Source organism: Euwallacea similis, chromosome 7 (assembly GCF_039881205.1).
Source record: "Euwallacea similis isolate ESF13 chromosome 7, ESF131.1, whole genome shotgun sequence".
Lineage (NCBI taxonomy): Eukaryota > Metazoa > Arthropoda > Insecta > Coleoptera > Curculionidae > Euwallacea > Euwallacea similis.
In genome coordinates this window covers 411368-436018 of record NC_089615.1, presented here as the reverse complement: position 1 = coordinate 436018, position 24651 = coordinate 411368, and the positions used below count along the sequence as shown (strand labels likewise).

Below are 24651 nucleotides of genomic sequence, written 5' to 3'. Positions count from 1 at the left end.
TTTGGCAGATGATCTTATGGCGCACCATTTGATTATGCCTAAGATTTATAGTTTTAATATTACTTAAAGGAGCGTAATAATCGATAATAAGTTCTGTTATGGTCTAAATTGATATAGTACATTTGATGCACTTAGTGCAATTAGAGGAACTAAACGAAAGATATTTTAATTCAGCTTGGTAGTAAAATTGAAAGTTGAACCGTTTTATAAAGCAAAACCTATGCCCATGCAATATTTTGAAATCGATGTGGATGTGAAAACTGCCATATGAGTGTTATATTTGTTTCACGCCTTATGCTTTAAATTTAGATTTACATCTCCCCAAATTAAAAATCTATTGAACCGAAGTCAATCAAACGGGAATATTACAATACATTTAAATTTGCATACTCGTTATGGCAGTGGTTAGACGAGATGCACAGTATTTTAGTAATTTTCAAAAAAATAAAAATAGGAATGTTTCAGCGATGTTTAATGTTGTAGCATTCAATTTTACAAACTGATTCGGTTCTTTCACTGCTTTCAAAATCGCCATGCTTCTGCACAAATTTATGATACCCTGTAGTCGTGTATATTGCGTGGTCCATGTAACCTGACAAATTGGAATAACTTGAAAATTACGCATCGGATTGAAAAATGTTTCAAATAAGGTTTGTTTGTCTCGAAGGAGCCTATTCAGTGATACAAAAGACGACTCCCTAAATCTACCATCTAGAGGTGGGCGGGGATGACTTTGGAATCTTAAGTAGTAACCCCCATTTTTTATTGCAGATTTAGATACTACGACGAAAATAACGTGAGGTTTATCTCAAACTTCTTTTTCAGATCACGACAAATAGCAGTTACTTACAAATTGCAATTACTGTAATCAGAAAAACATATTTTATCCTGATTCCGGAACAAAGTATCGTATCTTTTGTTTTTTAAATGGAAACCTATTCTTTTTTTGGTGCATTCCATAGAGTTTGAAGAAAAAAAAACCATCTGTAAAAAATAAATTTAATTACACTTATTATTAAATTTATAAATAAACCTTTCAATCAAATTTTATTCCAACAAATAAAACTTTAAATTAATGGTGAAGCAAATGTTCAAAATGTCCACCACTTTCATCAATACATTTTCTTAAGCGCATCTGTAATGCTCGCTGAGTGAACACAAAAACTTCGGGAACAGTAGACATAAGCATCTTAATTCTTTCTGTAATGTTTCCGGTCGCTAGGGGTATTGTTGAATACACTTTTCCTTTGAGATGAGCCCATAAGAAAAAGTCTAGTAGGGTAAGATCAGGTGATCGTGCCTGTCAATGAATAGGTCCATCATGTCCAATCCATCAATTGAGATATTCACACTGTAAATTTTCAGGAAACTAAGGTCTAATGAGCTAGTCAACCATTATGCTGAAACCACATCGAACAATGAGTTTCCAAATTAATGCCTTCCAATAATAAGGGCCAATCTTTATTCAAGAAGTTTTGATACTTCATTTCATTCAATGAGTCATTAATTAAATATGGACCAATTGTTTTATTGTCAATTATCCCACACCAAACATTTACAGACCACAATCGTTGATTGGCTATTTGTCGTGTCCAGTGAGGATTTTCCGTGGACCAATACATATTTCTTAAATTTACTTGTCCATGATTTGTGAAATTGGCTTCATCCGTAAAGAGAATAAATTTTATAAAATGTTGATTTTCTTCACATTTTGTTATGCTCATGCACAAAATTGCATGTGAGGGCCATAATTATTTTGGTTCAATTCTTGGTGTAACGAAATGTGGTAAGGATGATATTGAAAATTGTGGAGAATTATAAATACACTTACCCGTAATATTCTTTAATTTAACAATAATCTTCTCGTACTTACCCGTTGATTTACATTCACAGTTACTAGAATAGCAATTTCGTTGTTTCCGTGAGTAACTGTTTTTGCACGCTGTTTTTTTTTTGAGGTTTAGTAGAACTAGTTTTTTTAAAAACCTTTACAACGCGTTAAAATATGGAAAGGGATAAGTATTTCTCTATGAGGAAAGCGGTTTCTATAAGTTTCGACAACAGCCTAACAATCCAAAGACGCTTCGTATGTAAAAATCATATCAGTTCTTACATCATGAGATAATTTACTCATGGTGAAAATAAAAAAATAAAAGATACGATGTTTTTTTCCGGAATCAGGATAAAACATGTTTTTCTGATTACAGCTCCATCTGTCGCGAATCGAAAAAAAACTATCAGACAAACCTCACGTAATTTTTGTCGTGAATCCAAATCTACAATAAAAATGAGGGTTACTATTTAAAATTTCAAAGTTACCTCCACCTCACCCCCAGGTGGCAGGGTTAGGGAGTCACGTTTGATGTCACGGAATGGGCCCCTTCGAGGCAAATAAATCTCATTGGAAACTTTTTTCAATCCGATGTGTATTTTCGAGATATTCCGATTTGACAGTCTAAACGGACTACACGGCAGAATTCGTATCGAATTTCTTTATATCACTGATGTCAATAAAAAATTAGATTTATTCAAGACTTTAATGTTTTCCTAGAATGAAGTACAGGACGTACATCTTGGCTATCATAGTAACCGCCACTGTCTTCAATTTAGCTGATGCTAGAGTTCGAAGGAAAAAAATTAAAAAAGCGATTCGTTCAACTGAGACCCCAACAACAGAAGACTCAAATTTCGGTGTAACTGAGGCAACTGTAGATGAACATATAGATACCTCTTCTCAAAAAGTGGATCAGTCTCTAAAAATAAACTTATATCCCAAAGACTCAGAAAGTGAATACCATTCACCAGATTCACAAAATAAAAATTTTAGAAAAAATAGAAAACGCAAAACTGTTAAAAGAAAAGTCGAAGGGATTCAGAATCAACAATCAAGTGAGGATTATCTCACTGATTACGATTATGATGAGGAAAGGGATTACAACGAAGGAAATCACAGAGGTTTATTTGGTATAAATATGTTACATTTAATAATGATAACAGACAGAAAATTTCAGGTTTTATATTTATTACCACGCCACAACCTCCTGATGAACAACCTCAATTTGTAGACGAATATCCCAGTGGTCAAGTAGAGGTTGTTATTAACGAACCATCGCCTGAAAATCACGTCGCGGCATTTGACTGCAATTTTGATGGGAAGTAAGTTATTTTTGAAAATGATATCGTTTAAGTTTAACGAGAATTACGTAAAAGGTTCTACAAGAATGCGGACAAATGGAATGTAGGAGGATGTACAAACTGTACTTGCCTTGATGGAAAAGTGGAATGTATTACCGATGATATCTGCTTACAAAGCCTGCAACCCACCAGAATACCACATGTCGATGAACCTTATCCAGGTCTATGATATTAATATAGTATGTAACTCGAATGATTCATTGACATATTTATTTATTTACAGGTCCTAGAGGAGAAACTGGCTCCCCTGGTCAACCAGGGCACCCTGGAGAGAGTGGTTTAGCCGGATCACCTGGTATTCCAGGGGTACCTGGTCCACCTGGACCACCTGGACCACTTCCCGATTTAACTACTTATTACGCTCAATTAGCAGATGCCAATCGAGCTAACGATAAAGGTATTATTTTAAAATCTACTACTTTTCCAATTTATTATGTGCTCAAACTTGGTCTTGTATCCTTATTGAAAAGAATTCAGGGAGCAGCAAACTTGTTTCCATTTAATTTGCTCTCTTTAATTTATCGTCTTCGAAATCTTAATAATGTAAACTTACTAGAAAGCTTGTTAACACACTATGCTGGTCAACTCATTCACTCAACGTGCGGCTCGTTGAACGCTCAAACACAATTTCACATTTATATGTTAAGAGTTCATTTTTTAGCTTATTATGTAGGTATTATATTATATGAGGATTTATGTTATTCACATATTATTTAACTTAATTGTACTTTTTAGGACCGCAGGTGCTTGAACCCTTTCAATATGTGCAAGCTCAAGTGGGATCACCAGGTCCAAGGGGACCCCCTGGTGAGCAAGGTCCACCCGGTTCACAGGGATTCCAAGGAGCCAGGGGAGAAATTGGAGAACCTGGACTTCCAGGTCCAATAGGACCAATAGGATTAAGGGGTCCACCCGGACCTCCAGGAAAAGATGTATATATCATGTAAACCGAATTTGCTAGAATCGCATTAATTTTCTGACGTGTTAGGGCGATAAAGGAGATGATGGAGAAATAGGTGTTCCAGGAGCTACAGGCGCACCGGGTAACAGAGGCCTTCCAGGAATACCTGGCTTGCCTGGTGAGTAATATTTATACGTAAATTAATTTTAAAGAAATGTTATAGTTAAGACATCGCCCATGTCAGATGTTTACTGTGCTCGTTACAAGTTTTCATACTCACAGTATCACAATCGGGCGGCCTCATCCGCAAAAAAAATCGTTAAGTAATACTGCACTAAATGGATCAAAATTGTATGTCAAATATTTTCCTTTTAATGTTTCCGACGCAAAAAAGTAACGTACGTTTTATCAAAAGTTTTTTCCAATTTTACTAATCATCTCATTACACTCTCAATTAACCGACACTATAAAAATATTAAATATATAGGGTGGCCCAGCAAAAACTTTGTACCTCGATTTTCGTTATTTAAAATGAAAATATGTAAAAATGCTTGTGCTCCTGAATTTTTTATTGAAGGGAGACAATTTTTTTATTGTATTTTCAATAATTTAGGCTCAATCACTGAATAGGGGTGATAGTTATATATATATATATATATATATATATATATATATATATATATATCGAAAAAAGAATGCATAAATATGACTCTTTATATTGGCATTTTAGATGTCATCGTGGCAACTGATACACAAAATAATAGGATTTTCTACTTTCTTTAAAAATCTTAATTTTCAAGGAAAACTGGTACATTTAAATATAGGAAAGTATAATAGTTTTCGATCGGTAATGTTTCAATTTGATAGTTGTAGTAATAAAATATAGGGTGTTCCTTTTAAATTAAGCAAGTTAATACCCTTCAAAGTAAGTATATTTTTCAATTTATTTTTTGGATACACTGTATAAGATATTTAAATTTTCATGACTATGGCATGAAATATGCCTCATGTCTGAGGCTTGATGTGAATTTCGGCTTATTCCAGTTTAAACTTCCTTTAAAGCAAAGTTTTTAAATTTGCATTACGTTTTTACAAAATCTTTAAGGTTTAGGATAGGTAAACCTTAGTCAAACTTACATTTATTTTTCTCAAGGAATCTAAAACGGTACTAATATATTGAGTGTTCCATTTAAAAAAACATAACTTTGATATTTTTCACTTATTTACAACCCCCTGTATAAAAGTAAAATAATTTTAGAATGTACTTTGATGAGAAACATTGCAAAAAAGAAAAATTTGAAATATTAAATATTATACTTTAGCCGCAATATTCCGTGTAGCATGACGTGAATAACCCTGTATATTTATAATGATAGTGACTTCAAACTTGGAGGTTATAATCAGGATACAACTACTATTAAAATTAGGTATCACTTGAAACCTCTTCCTATTAGAAATTTTGTAAGTAACTGTTACCCCTGTTCAGGGGTTGAAGTCGATGGGTTGAAAATACAATAAAAAATTGTCCTCCTCGACTAAAAAATCGACAGGTTTAAGCGTTTTTATTAATTGTCATTTTAAATACCTAAAATCGAGATGCAAAGCTTTCTTTGAGCGACGCTATATAAAGTATCTTCCTGTATAGTCCATGATTCGACACTTTGTACAGAGAGTAAAATTAATAGTATCTGATGTAATTAATAGGATCCAAAGGTCATCGAGGATTTCCTGGCCTGGATGGGCCAAGTGGTCAACAAGGTCCTCCTGGTGAAAAGGGTGTGCAAGGTGCACCCGGTTTCGTTGGACTGACCGGCTCCCCAGGTGCAGCGGGTCCTAGAGGAGAACGAGGAAGAGAAGGGCCACCCGGTCCTCCTGGTCTTAGAGGAATAGATGGGCCTGCTGGACCTCCAGGCTCTCAGGTAAAGTCTTCATTTTCAATTATAAATTCAGTCAAAAATTACTGGGATTATTTTCTTGACGTTTATAGTATTCACCTAATATAGACCAATCAGTTTATATCGATTTTGTTTTGTGTAATTTATATAAAATTACTTTTTCAATCAACATATAAAAGTGATGAGAATAATTTAAGTAAGCAGTATGCAAATGAGTGACCTACATCAATCCCAACGCTCTCATCTAAGTCTCTCGAGAGAGGTTATTGAAATATCTAAAAATCACATGTTTAATTAAGGAAAAAAATTCTGTTCGCAATTCCAACTGGAAGCCCATGCTACGTCATGCTATATATGTGATGATATTTCACCCCCACTATCGAGGGAGCGATAAGGAAATACATCGAATTCTGGACTCTGCAATTACCACTTTAATTAGCATCATGAGACCAGGAATATCATTTTGACCATTAACTCATGATGAAATAACCGCAAATCTAGAATTATACATCAAACGCGCCACATTATGCTTAATATATCAGTTCGAAAAGTTGTGAATGGCCGGAGCGTACTATTCCTATAAGAGACTCAGGAATGGTAAAGGGCTGACGAAATGAAAACATGGACTTTACAAAAAAACCGTCAATAAACCAGGCACCATACCCAGTCAAATTTTAATTTAGGGTCAAAGGTCACTATAGGCAATTCAAGCACTTCAGCAAGCCCGTGCGAAGCACTTAGGAGAGTTTTAGAGGAGTTAAGCTTTAATATCCCAATTGAAAATTGGCTAACGTATGATTACATAAGAACAACCGCTTGATCTTTCAGGCTTTCTTCACTACCAATCTCCGCTACTTGCATTGGAAACACGGCATAAAAAATTGTTCCCTCCTCTCTCTCTATTTTTCCAACTATAACACTTTGTATATACAATGTGTTTGTCATAACATTATAATCTCGATTTCCTTCCCCTCCGAAGTACCCAATATTCTATTATGGCAACATTCGTTACCTAGGGAAACGTAGGAAAACCGGGACCACCAGGCTTTCCTGGAATAATTGGCGCAAAGGGAGATCAAGGAACTCCTGGCCCTCCTGGTAGTCAGGGACTACAAGGACCACGGGGCGAAGCTGGTCGACCGGGAGAACCAGGTTCTATTTTCAATAACACAAGAGGCAGTTTTGTTTCTAATAAAACGTTTTTTTTTTAGGGGAAACTGGGTCGGAAGGTCCACCTGGAAAAGATGGAATGCCCGGAGAAAAAGGTGCAAGTGGGTCCCCAGGTATCATTGGACCTATCGGGTTTCCAGGTCCCAGAGGTTCTCCAGGATTAGATGGGAACCCAGGACCCCCAGGAGCCAAAGGTTTGCAAGTAAGTTGAGTTTTCGTATATTTGTGACGAGTCATAAATTACATAGATAAACATAAGTTTTGTCACATAATTATTTTTAGGCGTTTTAAAAGTATTTTAACCTTTCCTCCTTAACGCGCGGTCTCTGAGACCGACGGGGTAAATTATTTTAAATCATTTTTGAAGCGCTTCCGATTTTAAACTCCACCTCTTTAGTAGCTTCATCGATTGTAATTACACGTACAGTGTGCAACTGGCGTTTATTAATATTGGATAGTTTCCGAGATAATTACACTTTTGATCTCTGAGACCTAGGTTAAGGGGATCGTAATAATTGTTTTTACGACTTTTGGATTCGATAAATCCATCCATGGCTCTTTATTTTTCTAGTTTGATTGATTTGTGTTCCCTTCCGCCTAGGTTTAAACTGGTTATCAAAGAATGCTTTAAATACACGCATTTAACATCAGCATCTTTGGACTTAATTTCTATTTATGTTTAGATTTAGTCTAGACAATAATTCGATACCCTTTATATTGAATACCTAGGCTAATGAAATTTTAAAATCATGTCTTTGTTTGTTTTAATTCATATACAACACTTTTCTTTAGAGAGCAGTCAGTTTTTATACTTAGTTACACGAAGACTTGCGTAATACTTGTCGCGTTCACACTGAACTCATAGGCGAACTCGTCACGAAAGTTTTGTGCAATTCCTTGATTGTATCAATTGTCGCTATTGTTGCATCACGCAATTGCAATCTCAAAGCTCAAGCCAGAAGTAGTGAAAGTGATTTGCATCAAAAACAGTCTCCCTGTATATATAAATCGTCAAGATGAGTTATGAAATCGAGCAGGAGCAGTTGCAACGTATGATGGATGAAATTTTAGAAGAATGGGATGATATAGTTTCTAATGGAAGTTTGGAAAAAGATGAGATTGAACTGCAAGATCTAAATACAGACAGTGAACAAGAAACGGATGAAACTTTGGTAGAACTACCAACACCTACTGTGGTAACAGAACAACTGTTTCGGATGCCCGTTTTTGTGGCTAAAAATGGAGTAAAATAGCAAAAACATGGATCCACTAAGCGGGTAAGAACACGAGCTGACAATATTTGCAAATTTTTTCCAGGGGTAAAAAAAACTTGCCTACATTTGATACGCGCATCAGAAATATGGAAATGTTTTTTTACAAACGAAATATTGGACGAAATTGCTGAAAATACGAATATACAGGGTTATTCGCCCAATCCGTTCATTAGAAGTTTACTAGGATCTAAAAGTGATACGAATTTGAAAATTTGGAGTTATGTTAAGTTCGACATATACTATTTTTTAAAAATAGTTTCAACTTGCTGTCGCTTCCGGTTTAACCGGAAATATCTGTAACTTGTTTATTTCAAATGGAACCCCCAGTATATTATTTTATTTTTAGATTCTTCATAATATTTTAAGTACGTTTTCTGTATAATGTCCTATACTTAGTTCTTACCGTTTTTGAGATATTTGACCATGAATTAAAAATGTGCCTCTGTAATAGCCAATTTTAAAATTGCGTATCTCCGCAGTTATTATAGACATAATCTCCATATTTTGCAGAATGTTAATACATAGTCTTAGGTTCACACTTTCACTAGTTTTATGGCTTAGTATTATACAGGGTGTCCAAAATTCAGCTCCTAACATTTACATTTTTGAAGTTGCAAAAGTCGGTTGTTTTAAATGGGACACCCTATAACTTTAAGCAGTATCAAGTAGAAAATATTATTCTCTATCGAACTGTATTAGGGTTACCTATACGTATTCCAAACCTTTTTCGAAATAATTAAGTTTATGTGAAACTAATAGTAGATATTCATTCTGGGATTTTTATTATTCGCGTAGTTAGCCGTGGAAAAGAAATAATAAAAAAATAAACACAATATTATTATTTTGTCCATAACAGCCCTAAAATTCAATCGATTTTAAAAATAAAAGTATAACTGGATCTCAAATTCAACGCTCTTTAAAATGATGTATTACAAGGGGGGTGGTCATATTTAAAATCTCAAAGTTGGGGTTGCTGGGGGTTAGAGGGATGATTTTACCTCAATCCAGTTTAGGCCAAAAAAAGTCCCCCTTAGAACAAAAATCGACGGGTCATGGCGATTTTTGAAATTTTTCGCAGAGTAAAAGATACGTGGGGTGGGGAATTTTCAAATGACTACACTGTATGTCCTGTTCAGACAAGTTTGTTTCTGTTTATTGCATTTAAACAATATACGTCCCCTATCATATTATGTTTATTAGTAGACCGGTTTCCGAATCGGTTACTATATTTTATTGTATTTTCGATGTGTTGAACACTGAAATGCAATTGGGGTATTCCAAATAGTGCTGTTTCCTTTGCGAATGGGACAGCCGTGAAAGAGATCATCATTATGTACAGAAGGAATCGCCATAACATCAGATACTAACACCGGAACTATAAAACGTTACAAATGAATCACTAATGGTTCCAAAAAGGTATTACTTCCACCTTTGCAAATTAAAATGGAACTCATGAAGAATTTTGTTAAAGCAATGGATCGGTATAGAAAAAAGTTCTTGTATCTACATAAAATAAAAATTTCTAAGACCTACAGTTAGTGAGGCAAAAATTAAAAAGGGCATATTTGTGGGTCTACAAATAAAGGAAATAATAAAAGATGAGATATATGACGATATGCTAAATGGAACTTAATTATGAGCTTGAAGCGTTTTTAAATCCATTGTTACAAATTTTCTTGGAAATGTGAAAGCTGACAACTACACAGATATTATGAGTAAACTACTTATTGCTTATGAAGAAATGGGATATATCATGTCTCTCAAAATTTACTTTTTGGACTATTACCTCTGTTATATGCTTTAAATTAGTTTACGATTCAGTGAGCCCTGTTTCGGCAAGGTTTTATTGATAGCGATTGAGATTCCCACGATATCGTAGAATGTTCAAGACCATGAATAGCACGTCCAGTTTCATGCCGTCATACAGTTTTTGAAGGCACCTATTGTTGTCTTATTCACGCGATTGTTGCGAAGATGGACTGAGGACAGATGTGCGTCTAATTACAAGATGTTCGCCTTATTTGATTTACAACCGAAATTTCCAATGTCGAGTCCAATAAACCTCCCTTCCGAACTTCTCATCGACGGGGTTAAAAAAGATGAGACAAGTCTCGGTCTCTTCTCCACAAACATTCGGACGGTACACATCGCGATCGGTCACTCACAACATCTTAATTTACACTCACTAATACTCTAGATATATTACATTATAGTTATTCGAACATATCGTATTTTAGATTTATTGTTATTAATTAATAAATAGTGTTAACAAACATTGTGAATTAATTGAACAATTAATATCATCTCGTTTACAACCATACGGGAAAAACAACCTCGATATCTTCCCCTAAAATTTGGGAGCAGTAAGTGACGAGCATGGGGAACGGTTCCACCAAGACATTTCTGTAATAGAAACCATAGAAAAACGATATCAAGGCAAATCGAATGTCACTTTGCTTGCTGATTATTGTTAGTCATTGTTAAGGTATACTTTAGAAACAAAATGGCGCCGTAAAATGTTGAAAATTACATCTTGATTTATATTTAAAATTAATAGTAAAATACATCTGTCGTTAAATTTAGGTAGAAAACAACGTCTTATAGCAAAAAAACTGTAGGTGATACAAAAAATCTCAAGCCAGTTTCGGCTTTATTGGAGAGTTTTTCATAATAAAAACCTTGTTTTATCCATGTCACACAAAAAAAGTAAATTTTTGTTTACCAGTGTTATTAATCAATGTTTGAATTAAAAATTAGTAAAATTTCAAAAATCTATAACTAACACTAATAAAATGCGTTTTCAGACTCCTTAAGTTTTTATTTTTGCTGTATTTTAGATAATTACTAACGTGCACTACCTTTTCGAATTGTTTAGGATTTTTATAACTATTTGGATAAGATCAACTTTCCAAAAACTAATCTGTACAGTAATTGTAAAAAACCGTACGAAATTTTATTGGTACCTTCGGAAATAAAATATTATACTTCCTTGTTACTTAAAAAACTACAGCATGCTAATTTTATTAGGGTGTCCCTGGCGAGCGAGGTTACAAAGGAGAATCTGGTCAAAAAGGTCAAGTTGGTTCCCAAGGTCTTAGAGGACTACCCGGAATAACAGGTCCTGAAGGAAAAAGAGGCAGGAGAGGAAATAGAGGTCCACCTGGCTTATCTGGTCCTCAAGGTGAACGAGGGCTTACTGGAGTAACAGGATTACCAGGGCCGGATGGAGCCCCCGGTCCAAAAGGTAAACGAATAGCCAACAATTAAAGGTGCATAACAGATATTTTTGTAATTAAAATGATGTCAGAAGAATAAATGATCCAAATGTATGGAAATCAAATTAGTGGGTCAATAAAAATTTATTATGAATTTTAGTGACATTCACGGTTAATTTTCTTCCTCCAGCGAAAGGATCTCGAAAATTATCAACAAGTTAGAAAGTCGCTTAAATTTGGAAGGAATTGAAGTTTTAAAAGATAAATTTATGAATTCTTCTATTTTTTTGTTAATAACATCACTTACCTTAAAACCTTACCCTATATGCGATGACAGAGTAGGTAGGATTGATAGAATAATGGTTAATTCAATCCGTAGGTGTATTTATTATACCGGGTATTTGGCAAACGATTTGACAAAATTTTTTAGATGACAGGGGAAGTAGTTTGGAACCGATTTAACCAAATTTACCTCTATAAAATTTTATGATTTTCAAGACATGACTATTTTTGTGATTTTTCACGAATTTCACAAAATTTTAAATTTAGTCTTTAATTAATACCTTTATTATTAATAGGACTATCGGCTTGAACTAAATTTATTCTATAATGTGAATATATGGCTTTCCTAAATAATCTATAAAAATTAAAATTAAAATAATAAAAACAAAAATAAGTAGTAAGTTAGAAGGAAATGAAAAAGTGGTAGAGTTTAAATTATTAAAAATAACGTTTTATTCTGACCAAGATTCGTTCAGATCTTCAAAGGCGATAAAAACTTATTTATTTTGTGCCGTATCTAATGATCTCTTACATGTCACATAAAGTTTACAAAACCTAATAAATTCAATTTCAAAATCTAATAAAATTAACAAATAATTTTTTGAAATTGAGCTCCACCATTGCCTACATCTTCTTCGATTTTCGACGGTAAATATTCGAAGACACATTTCTTTTTTTAAATTTTTGTTCATTTCATTTCTCCAAAATAAAATTCAACGTGGATGTTTGGGCTGACAGCATTGGCAGTATGCTCGAGCCACATTACTTTCCAGACAACCCCAATGGAAAAAATTACCTTGATTTTGTTATAAATGATCTTCAAGAATTATCAAATACCGTGCAATTTTTAGAAGAAGATAGATTCATAGTATTTCAAAATTGTGGTTGTCTAACACACCATCGAAAAATTGTAAGAGAGTACTAAGATAAAATCGTTCCTGATGTGTGGATCGGTAGAAACGGCACTGTATCATCACCAGCAAGGTCTCCACAATTAACTCCATTACATTCGTACATCTGAGGACGTCCAAAGTGTTAGTTTACAATCAACTAATTCAAGCTTGAGAAAAATTACGAAGAAAAATTAATGTTGCATTTCAAAATGTGAAAGAAGAGATGTGACCGCCGAAATGCGAAAAAGATGTAAAACTTGTATAGGCTATGATGGAATTCAATTTGAACACAATCTTTAATAAATGTTAAAAAAGTATATTGATTTGCATTATCCTTTTCTTTAAATGACGTCAAATTTATTAGGTTTCGTAAACTTTATGTGACATGTAACATATTTTTAAATGCGACACAAAATAAATAAGTTTTTGTCGCATTTGAAGATCTGGACAAATCTTAATTGGATTAAAAATTTTATTTGAATAATTTAATCTCTATCATGTTTTCATTGCCTTCTAACTTACTACTTATTTTTAATTTTAATATTTATGGCTTATTTAGAAGAGGCATAAATTTACGCTAGAGAATAAGTTTAGTCCAAGTCGATAGCACTATTAAAAATAAAGTTATTAATTAAAGATTAAATTTCAAATTTTGTGAAATTCATGGAAAATTGGAAAAAAATCATATCTCAAAAATTATGAGGTTTTGTATAGAGGTACATTAAGTTAAATTGGTTCCAAAGGATTTATCCTGTCACCCAAAAACTTTCGTCAAACCGTCTAACAAATACCCTGTGTCACGGCTGAAAATGTTCAAAACTTTTTCCTAAAATTATTCTCAAAGGTTGTTTAAACGCAATACTTGCCCAAATTTACTTAGGACAAGCAGGAGCTACAGGATCTCAGGGAGCCCCTGGACCTAAAGGCTCTCAAGGTGAAATGGGAAGACCCGGCGAACTCGGAATTCAAGGCCTCAGGGGATTGCCTGGACGCTCCGGCTTACCAGGCAAGGCGGGATCACCTGGAGACAGAGGCTTACCTGGACAGGATGGCAAACCTGGGGAGCCAGGTATCCAAGGCATTCAAGGAATTCCAGGCCCCATAGGTCCAACGGGCGACAAAGGACTGCCGGTATATATGACATGACGTTTCAAAAAACTGAACATGTGCCAACAATTATTAATATTAATATTAATAATGAGTAGAGAAATTTTGAATAGGAGTAATTATCGTACGTCTGGTTTTAAAGCTAAACGTAGCGCCGCCGATGCCGGCGTTTATACTATAGCAGCTGAACGTTATTCATGTTCTGCGACGTTGACGACAAAATCATAGATGAGTCTGGTCACCTAACATACATACATACGAAGTATGTTCAAACAAAAACAGACATTTTAAATATTTGAAAAATTTTTTATTTATTCGACTACGTCAATTTTATCCTCTTCAAAATAGGCCCCATTAGTTAAAATACACTTATGCTAGCGCTTCTTCCAATCCCCGAAACACTTTTGAAACTCAAACTTTGGAATACTGTTTAGCTTTTGCAGTGACGAGCATTTAATTGCATTTATAATTGCAAAATGCCGATCTTTTAAAGTTCTCTTTACCTTCGGTCACAAAATGAAGTCGCAGGGAGCTTTATCTAGTGAATATAAAGCTTGCGGTATCATTACAGTATTGTTTTTGGCCAAAAATTCATAAACAAGCAATGAAACGGACCTATTGTCGTGGTGCAGTTACGAATTTTTTCACCATAAATCCGGGCGTTTTTTTCGAATTGCTTCACGCAAAATGACGTTGAACTTAGAGGTAATATTCTTTGTGGGCCGTTTGACCTTGAGGCAAAACCTCATGGCCTACAGGGTGTTTCAATTTGGAGTGTTTTGACAGGAAAAACCTATTTCCTGACTAGATAGAAGAAAACTGATTTAGGTGCCACGAGTTCGATTTATGAAAAATGTTTGATGTTAAAAACTGTTTCCCGATATTGTTGTAGCTTATTAAGATAAATAAAGTTTTTCGATTTTTAGCCATTTTGAAAATCACCAATAATTTTCTTATTTATTAAAATATTAGAATTGCGTTAAAAATATAGCACTTTTTTGAGAGGATAGAGGGCTCAATTTTTTTCTGCTCTTCACTGGTTTCTTACAAATTACTACAATTTCATTTTTTCAACTATAAATCATATGTGGCCATGGCATAAAAAAATATACAATTTTAAACCTTTTTCAACGATATGCAAGATGTCTCGTATTAGTAGGCCAATCCAATAACCGGAGATTTCTTATGCGAAAATAATTATTTTCCTTATGGCATTTTTTTCTTTAGCGCTTCATATACACTGTACAGGGTGTTGAAGTCAGCACAAAAAAAATACTTTTGTTAATAACTAGGATGTTTCTTAACGTATTTTAATCAAATTTTGCAGTGATGTATAGTTTGATTAGGCACACATTTCTTATGATCTGGGTAAAAAAATTTAGAAAAACAATGGGGAAAATGGAGGGTCGTGTAAACGTTTTCCTCCCAAATTTTTTTTGCCCACGTTAATGGTGCATTTGTTTAGTTATTCAAATTACTTCTTTCTTTATTTGGATTTCTTCATTATTGTAAAACTTTCATTTACAGTTTACTTTAGAAGATATTTTAGCTTATTGCCCTGCAATATGTGGCTTCCATTTTTTATTCATGTCGGGAACGTGGTTCCAAAGCACACTTGATTGTTGTTTTAATACTTGGTGTTGTTGCACTGATGCGAAGATGTTTTGTTAGGATCTTGTCAACATGACTACTAAATTGTCTTACTCATAACATGACATTTAAGATAGATCTTACTCTATCATACACACTTATTTACATTTATACTAATCGGACAAACGAAAATGACAAACAGACAAGACTTTTTATCATTTGCGGAAATGACTGATAAGGTTTTAATAATGGATGAGTCTACAAAAAGTGTTACTTTGGTAGTGCTTTGGAACTACGTTCCCGACATAAATAAGTAAAACAAAGAGTCTTAGTCTCTACGTTTCAATACCTGTTATGATACGTTTCAGTAATTCTGTATTGTTGTCGATTACATATTGCGATTTTTGAGCAATTTTGATTCACTGCTGTTTTTGTTGGAAATTCAACAATTTTGGAACAAACTTTACAATCATATGTTTCATATCCAAAACATGCGAAATAATTTCATGGCATGAGCCAACTGATATATCATCTTCAGCAACATCTCTGAGTATAATTCAACAATATATCGGAATGGATATAACCATGTCTTCTGCTTTTTCTACGTTTTCATAGGTTTTTTATGTGTTTGGTCGCCCAGTGCGTTTATCGTCTTCGACGTTTTCACGGCCTTCTTGAAAACGCGTATACCCCTTGTAAACCATTATTTTACTCAAAATGGACTCAGTAAATGCTAAGTTTAACATTTCTAAAACCTAACTACACTTTATTCTATTTATGGAACAAAATTTAATGCAAATTCGTTGATCCATTTTTCAAAGATCGCCGCTCGTGTTTTAAACAATTTAACCTTTTTGACAGTTGTCAATAGACTAAACTTCCAATATGTCTATCAATATATGGTACATATTGTTCAGAGATATGTTTACCAACACAACTAATGAAAAATCGCATAAATAGAATTAATACAGCCCACAAAATTACAAAATTGCCGTTATTTTTTGAATACACCTCGTATGTACAAAATCATCTAAAGTTCACTTTCTATACACTATGCTGTACATGTTCAGTGACTTGCTCGATCTTGCATTCCCATGCATCCGTCATTACACAAGAAGATGGTCTAAGTGAACAAGTTATCTATAACCGATAAGACATCATATAATAGTAAAAATTATTTGAATATGTTCCGACGTCATATGTCCTACGACCAATAAAGGAAGCTTAATTAGTAAACTACTAATGTTGGTACTTACTTTCGTTTAAATTTTTTCTGCGTCTTTTAAAATTATTGTACTATAGTATATCTATTTATCAGGGAGAATCTGGGAAAGATGGAGAACCTGGTCCTCAAGGTTCTCCAGGGCCTAGAGGAGATGCAGGAAAAGAAGGTGCACCTGGACCGCAGGGACCACCTGGTTTACAGGGGCATGATGGTGAAAGAGGACCCTCAGGTGTTGCAGGGCCAAGAGGATTTCAAGTATGAATTCAGATAACACTAATTTGATTTCAGCATAGAAAATTAATTAATTAATTGTAACTGACTATGATAAGAGACTTATGGAGGATTAAAATTTGGTCCGAAAAATAAGTTGAAATCTAAAATTTTCAAATAACACCCGAAAACCTATCGTTTTCAAAAATGAAAACAATAGATTTTTAAAAATGTTTAGTTAAGTTAAAAATTAACCTCCATCGAAAAAACGAAAAAATGAGAAAAGCTGCTGGATTGTTTATAGTAAGAACTCGAAACATTAATCCTAGGAATTTCCAGTACATAAATACATAAATGTCTAGGAGTTGATGCCCATGATTCAGTTAGTCAATTTAACTGGGGTTTGTAGCAACTTAAAAGAATGAACATCAATTTTCCGAGTATCTTGAAATAAAATATTTTTTAAGTTGATTAAGTGAAAATGGTTGATTATAGGGATGCATTTCAACTAGAAGTATCAGTATATAGGGTATTTTAGAACTACGAGATCAAACTTCTAGGGACTGTTCAGTGCAACAATAGAAGACATCTGAGTATAAGAACCCTTGCTCACAAATGTTTCCCTAAGGCGCTACGATCTTAAGATTCTTTAAGATAGTTATGTGTAAAAATGTATTTTATCGAGTTTTAGTACTTTTTATTTTAATTTGTTTATACAAAATAATACTGTAGTAATTGCTCAAAATGTCATCCTTTAACTTGAATGCATTACATTTCGATCGTCAGTTCGGACAACATTGGATCGGCAAAGATAGTCCGGTTCCGTGGTCTCCTGGGTCATTCGATTTAATACTTTAGATTTCTTTTTGTGGAACATGTAAAGTCTGGTTGATAAAACATCAGTGGAACCAGAGCAAGACTTGATTGCAGCAATCATTGCGGCATCTAAAGTCGTTCAAAATGATTATTAAAATTTTTAGACAAGACTGTAGAAAACATGTATGTATGTACGTCGTTTAAACAGGTGCAACCAAGTTCAGGGGCCACATTTTGAATCATTTTTGTAGTGTTATTTTGTGCAAGCAAATTAAAATAAAACGTACTAAAACTCGATAAAATACATTTTTGCACATAACTGTCTTAAAACATCATAACGCCGTAGCTTAGTTATAGTTAGGTAGACATTTGCGGACACGGATTTTTATACTCAGATGTATTTTATTGTTACCCTGAACAATTTCAAGTTGCCAAGTTTGATCCCATAGTTCTGAAATACCCTGTATTATACGTTTACCTTTCGCTATTCCATCAACTCAATCATTTGACTCTAATTGCTAATTTCCTTAGGGACTTCCGGGAAATCCAGGAAATCCTGGACCGCCAGGAAAGGATGGAGAGATAGGTCTACAAGGTCCTCCTGGTCTTCAGGGCGCGGCAGGTATTAGAGGTGAAAGAGGATTTCCAGGTGAGAGGGGTCCAGTTGGGCAGCCTGGACCACCTGGGTCCAAAGGAATAGCAGGAGCTCAAGGGTTGGATGGTCCTCCGGTAAGATCATAAATTTCTTATTAACGGATAATAACGTCATGTCATGGCAAAAAAGTTATTTTCTTTCGCTATTACCTATATTTTCAGGTTTCGTCAATAAAAAGTATCAAATAAATATTAAATAAATACATTCCATGTATACAATTTTCCCCAATCTAGGAAAACAGGTAAAAATAGAAAATTCTACTTGAACAATTTAAACGAATGTAAAGGATATGTATTCACTCTAGTATTAGTTTGATCAAATTCATATTGTTTTTGCAAAATGAGGAATATAAGAAAGGAAAGACCCGAGTGATTACATTGTAAATAAGTTTAATACATATGTGATTAAATGCTTAAAAAATTATCGTGGCTCTAAACACATTTAGGGCGTGCCTGGGCCAAGAGGAATCAAAGGACATCAAGGTCCACCAGGGTTAATTGGTCTACCCGGTCTTAGAGGTCAACCAGGTCAACAAGGCGAGAAAGGCGAAAGGGGAGTTTTTGGACCCATGGGTCCAGAAGGTCCTCCAGGTAGGAATACTTTTCCAAATAACAATTATTAATCATTTCGCTCAATAGTTTTACTGTAAAATTGGCATAACTAAAAAGTCGTTATTTTCAGTTATGCTAAGTATTAAAAAAATCAAGGAATATATTTATAGCTTTTATTTTTTCCTAATAATAACTATTTATGTAGCCAGTTTGGATATGCCTATTTTGTGTAACTACTAAGATTTTGCTGGAATATCGAGGCGAGGCCTCGCAATATGATCCGATTTACACAAAATTTACGAAATTAAGTTTGTTTGGTCACTGCTTTTTATTACGAAATCTGTACCATTATTTGTAAATATTAGATTTTTTTCCTTCTAATGTCTTGTATCTCTGTGACTCTAATTAAATTTAGTTTTGTCGTATTGCACGTGATTCGATAGTGATAATGCTTGGAGTCTTGTATTCTATATACTTACTATTAGTATTATAATTATTCTCGTGTATATATGTAGGTTTTCCTATAGTTGTCTAGGGTTTTTATTTTGAATAATAGGGTTTATTGAATAAGAAACGGATTCAAATGTAGGATAACAGTTCTGGTGAGCCACTCGAAAAGAAAGAGGGTTCTCTTACATTTTGGGGGCTCGTCCGGGATAAGAAGCAAAAGTGATAATAGTGAGCAAGAAGAGACACCAGATGAGATCCAGGAACTAGTGAAAGAGCGAAACGACGAAATCGAGTATCTATATACCAAGGGGTGCGATTGGGCAATTACGACGACGACTACGACGAAGAAGAACCAAGCTGTTGACTCCAGAACTGAGGGTGACGACGACGACGCTTAACGACGAAATCTAGTGTCTACACACCAGGGGGTACGACACTGTTTTGATTACCTTTAGTGGAGTATTTAAGAGCGCCCCGAATCTAGAGGGTTCTCTTTCTTTTCGAGTGGCTCACCAGAACTGTTATCCTACATTTGAATCCGTTTCTTATTCAATAAACCCTATTATTCAAAATAAAAACCCTAGACAACTATAGGAAAACCTACATATAATAATATAGTAAAATCATGAAATAAATTTACACATTTTTTGAATGTTGGAAGGCCGTCAAGGGGAAAGAGGACTCATTGGCCCATCAGGATTACCAGGCCCACCCGGAGAACCTGCTAGTCCAGGTGATCCAGGTACGCCAGGCCTTCAAGGAGAACCAGGTGCCTCTGGAAGCCCAGGAGAACGAGGACCGGTAATAGAAGATAATTAAATTAAGCGGGCAGGTTTACATAGTATAGTGTATCTGCTAGATTGGCCAAACGGGTCCTCAAGGATTCCCAGGACCTCCGGGTTTGATTGGGTTACCGGGAGTCAAGGGTGAAAGAGGTCCTCTTGGTACCAAGGTATTAAATGGGCAAGTTCGGCGATAGAGTAATTATTAGCTATTTACAGGGTTTTCAAGGTAATCCAGGGCCTATTGGGCGACCGGGTGAACCAGGTTCACAAGGGCCTATAGGGCTAACAGGGGCAAAAGGAGCTAGAGGTGAAACGGGCGCACGTGGTGACACGGGGCCCATAGGACTTCAAGGCCGAAATGGAGAACCAGGACAGGCGGTAACATTATTCTGATACGATTATTGTCTTACACGTAAATAGCTTTATGTATTGGAAGTTGAGAGTGATTAACTTTCTTCGCAACTCGGGAACGAAGTGAGGTCATTGGTAATACAAAATTATTTAATCTTGAAAGAATCAAAAACTAGAAATTTCTTATTTCCTATTCAAATTATTTATATGTATATGGGTAGAGTGTCAAGAATTTGATGATTTTACCAGATATCTCGCTTATTCATAAAAATAAGGAAGGAAAGGGTTTTTGTACGTACATATTGATACTTTTTCTGAAACGAACAAATATTTAAATAGATTTTTCCGAAAACTCCTTAAGAACGTAAACAAATCAATAATGGGCACAACGCATCGCAAATAACTCAACCTACTCTGGCTTCCAATAGTAGGCTTTCGGTTTGACTTGGCCACAAGATTATATGATCTTTTTCGTACGGCCAAAATGTATGTATTGCGCAAATCGTAATGGAATCGGGGAATGTAAAAAATAATCGTCAAGGCAATTACGAGTTAGATAATCACATTTGAACCACCAGGAGTTCGTAGTCTCAGAAATACTGTTTCGTGTATAAACAACCAACAACCTTTCTAACTTTAACTAAGCTTTATTGAAAAACACTAACGATTTAGGTACTAAATTATATGGATAAAAACGAGCAATAACCAAATAAAGGCAGCGCCTCGCCACTTTATAAGACCTGGTACTACAGTCCTAAGATTCGTGTACAGGGTGTTTCAATTTGGAGTGTTTTGACAGGAAAAACTTATTTCCTGACTAAATACAAGAAAACTGATTTAGATGTCACGAGCTCGATTTATGAGAAATGTCTAATGTCAAAAATCATTTCCCGATATCGTCACAGCCCAATAAGGTATAGAAGGTTTTTCGATTTTTGGTCATTTTGAAAATCACCAATAACTTTCTTATTTATTAAAATATTGGAATTGCATAAAAATATTATTATAGCACTTTTTTTAAAAGAATCGAATGGAGTGCTCAAAATTTTTCTGCTATTTATCATTTTCTTACAAATTGCTACAATTTAATTTTTTTCAAATATTGTATTAATCATACGTGGCCATGGCTTAAAAAAATAGACAATTTCAAACCTTTTCAACGATACATATAACTTTATTATTTATTATCGAAAATTACGAAAATACAAGGTATTAATTTTTTGGACGTAAGTTGGCAATGAAAATTGCTGTCAAGGCAATGAAGCAGTTATTTAATCTTTGATTTGACAATCACTACTGTTTTACCAAATTTATTTTGAGTTGTTTCTTGATATATTGGTTCTTAGTATTTGGTATTTAGCATTAACTTAGAATGTATGAACATTTTGAAAAGCATGATATATTAAAATGTTATACAGATTGTTACGGAATGATAGTCAAATCTTTAACATGGTATTCTACCAGCCATTTTAAAGGGCGATCTTCGTATGAAATTTTTCAATTTGGGTCCTTCCTGTCGAGATATTCGAGTTTCAAAATGGCAAAAAATAATCATCTTTCATTTTTTTTTTTAATGGTAACACTTAGAAATTTCAATTTCGGTACACATTATCAGCTAGTTCAACTCTATTTTTTAGTAATGTTTGTTCTGTGATTCACGTTTCTAGAGGGCTGGAATCAGCAACTCCTAATTTTATTTCTTTCAGAACTTTTTTCTGCAATAGCCGATTTCGATAAAACTTTTTTTTTAATACTACACATAATTTTAAAACTTTTTTACTCTTATCATTTTTGCATATGACCAACAATTAGCGTAAAAAAAATCGTTTTTCTTATCCTATTAGGCATCTTCTCTACTTATGGCAAGAATGTGCCGGCGACCATTTTGAACATTTAACCTAAATTTTATTATTATCTGGGGGATTAGATACAGTTATTTCAATTTATTTATATTGCTAATAATTAATTAAATTATTTATTTCTCAATTTTTGCTGTTAATTCCTGGTTAGTTAAATATCGGTTTCATCTCTCAGACGTAAACTTAAGAAAAATAAGAAAGGCGCAATTTGGACAATTTTGTTGACAACACCAACACTCTTTTCATTACAATCGCCTACTGCGTTTATCAGTAACCGGTGACGAAAAGATACCTAATAGGGTAAGAAAAACGATTTTTTTTACGCCAACTGTTGGTCATATGCAAAAATGATAAGAGTAAAAAAAGTTTTAAAATTATGTGTAGTGTTTTAAAAAAAAGTTTTATCGAAATCGGCTATTGCAGAAAAAAGTTCTGAAAGAAATAAAATTAGGAATTGCTGATTCCAGCTCTCCAAAAACGTGAATCACAGAAAAACACTACTAAAAAATAAAGTTGAACAGCTGATAATGTGTATCAAAATTGAAATTTCTAAGTGTTACCATTTTTAAGAAAAAAGAGAAAGATGATTATTTTTCGCCATTTTGAAACTCGAATATCTCTACAGGAAAAACCCAAATTGAAAAATTTCATACGAAGATCCCCTCCTAAAATGACTGGTAGAATACCATATTAAACAATTTGATCATCATTCCCTGTATATTATACAGACAGATCATTTAAATTTGCATATCTACTAAGCTGTGGAATTTGTTGAAGAAAAGAACGTATGTCGATTATTGTTTGTGTATATTTGGTTACCTAAGTAACCTACATCATTTGCTAATTTTTCATATCGAAACACTTTTTTCGGAGACATTTAGCCAATCATTATTTATTATTTTGATTATTTACCATTCGGCCTTTGCTTTTTTTGTATTCTTTTCGTTGTTATTTTATTAATTTTATCCGTTTTATGAAAAAATTGGTCTTTTTTGAGACCACAGTGTCGTTTGTTTAAATTCGGTTTCCTGTACGTACTGCAAAATGGTGTTCACGGATAAGCAGGAAACATTAATGTTTGAAGCCTATTTTCGTAATGGACATCAAATTAATGGAAAATGGATTTATGAAGTTCAACCCTGTTTTCGAGAATTTCGTGAAAAAATCCCTGAAGTTGTAACAGATGAACTGAACTTCGCAAATACACTGAAGTATGTTGTAAATTTATTCCATGAAACCGGCAGCATTCAAAGAAAGTCGAGCAGTGGAAAACCAAAAAACCGAACTCCGAACACTGTAGAAAATGTAAGACAGATAATGCATGAAAATCCAAATACTTCCTCGAGGAGATTGTTACAGCAGATAGACTTATCTTATGGTACCTATCACAGAATTCGCAAAAAGGGCCTACATTTGTGGATAGACAAAATTTTCAGCAATTATTGTAAATTTTTCAAACAATTAGACTTGTGTTATTAAAAAATAGCCTTAATGTTTAATTGAAATCTTAGAAATTAAAAATAAATACTAACCTGAACTAACCTCACTCGACTCCTTTACCAAAAATTCATTTTCACCATATTTTGCGGCATATGATCAAGCTACGACCTACTTTTTATCTTCTATTTCTCTTGTGTAAAATTCCACAGTTAGCTAGATATGAAATTTAAATGATCTCATAGTATTTTCTGGAGTACGAATTATACAAGTGCCACCAAGAATCTTTTATATGGCGCTGCCAATTTCTTCAAAACATCTTATTCATCTTAAAATCGCGTTTCTTATTGGAATGCGTCTGCGGCATGGCACATGAAATACATTGCGGAAGTACTTTTGTGTCTCTACCACAGATCGCGTAGTAATAAAACACTTTACGACAAAAACGCATTGGTTTACCTTTGGTTTAACCCAAATAGGTATAACACATTTATTTGCCAAACTAACAGTACCAAAAAATCTCACTTTGACAAGCTTTTCAAAACCGTTAAACCCTGTTGCCAGATCCAGTAAATAAATATAACAACACATATTCTATGGCGGATGGCGCGATTGTCACATCGATTGGGATGTTATAAGACACAGTTCTTAACAGTGACATGTTATAAATATACAGGGTGGGCCAATGAAAACGAAACAAGGTCGATTTCTCATATTTACACTAAAAAAAATCGTTGAGACCCATCGATTTTTATTTTGAGGAGGAAATTTTTTGCGCCTATTGGCAACC

The 24651-nt window shown here is 34.2% G+C and overlaps 1 protein-coding gene across 1 annotated transcript in view; it reads left to right on the top strand.

The window, feature by feature from the left end:
* Positions 1–2551: 2551 nt before the first annotated feature.
* Positions 2552–24651, top strand: part of LOC136409885 (collagen alpha-1(II) chain-like) — a 28478-nt gene continuing 6378 nt past the window's right edge. Inside the window, exons 1-17 of the mRNA XM_066391721.1 lie at positions 2552–2955; positions 3012–3156; positions 3211–3356; positions 3419–3592; positions 3931–4127; positions 4184–4274; positions 5801–6015; positions 7008–7143; positions 7203–7363; positions 11463–11679; positions 13706–13956; positions 16841–17002; positions 18305–18502; positions 18874–19018; positions 20091–20230; positions 20289–20381; positions 20431–20592. Of these exons, the coding sequence (XP_066247818.1) occupies positions 2553–2955; positions 3012–3156; positions 3211–3356; positions 3419–3592; positions 3931–4127; positions 4184–4274; positions 5801–6015; positions 7008–7143; positions 7203–7363; positions 11463–11679; positions 13706–13956; positions 16841–17002; positions 18305–18502; positions 18874–19018; positions 20091–20230; positions 20289–20381; positions 20431–20592 (3036 nt within the window). The 5' untranslated portion in view covers position 2552. The remainder of the gene's footprint in view (positions 2956–3011; positions 3157–3210; positions 3357–3418; positions 3593–3930; positions 4128–4183; positions 4275–5800; positions 6016–7007; positions 7144–7202; positions 7364–11462; positions 11680–13705; positions 13957–16840; positions 17003–18304; positions 18503–18873; positions 19019–20090; positions 20231–20288; positions 20382–20430; positions 20593–24651) is intronic.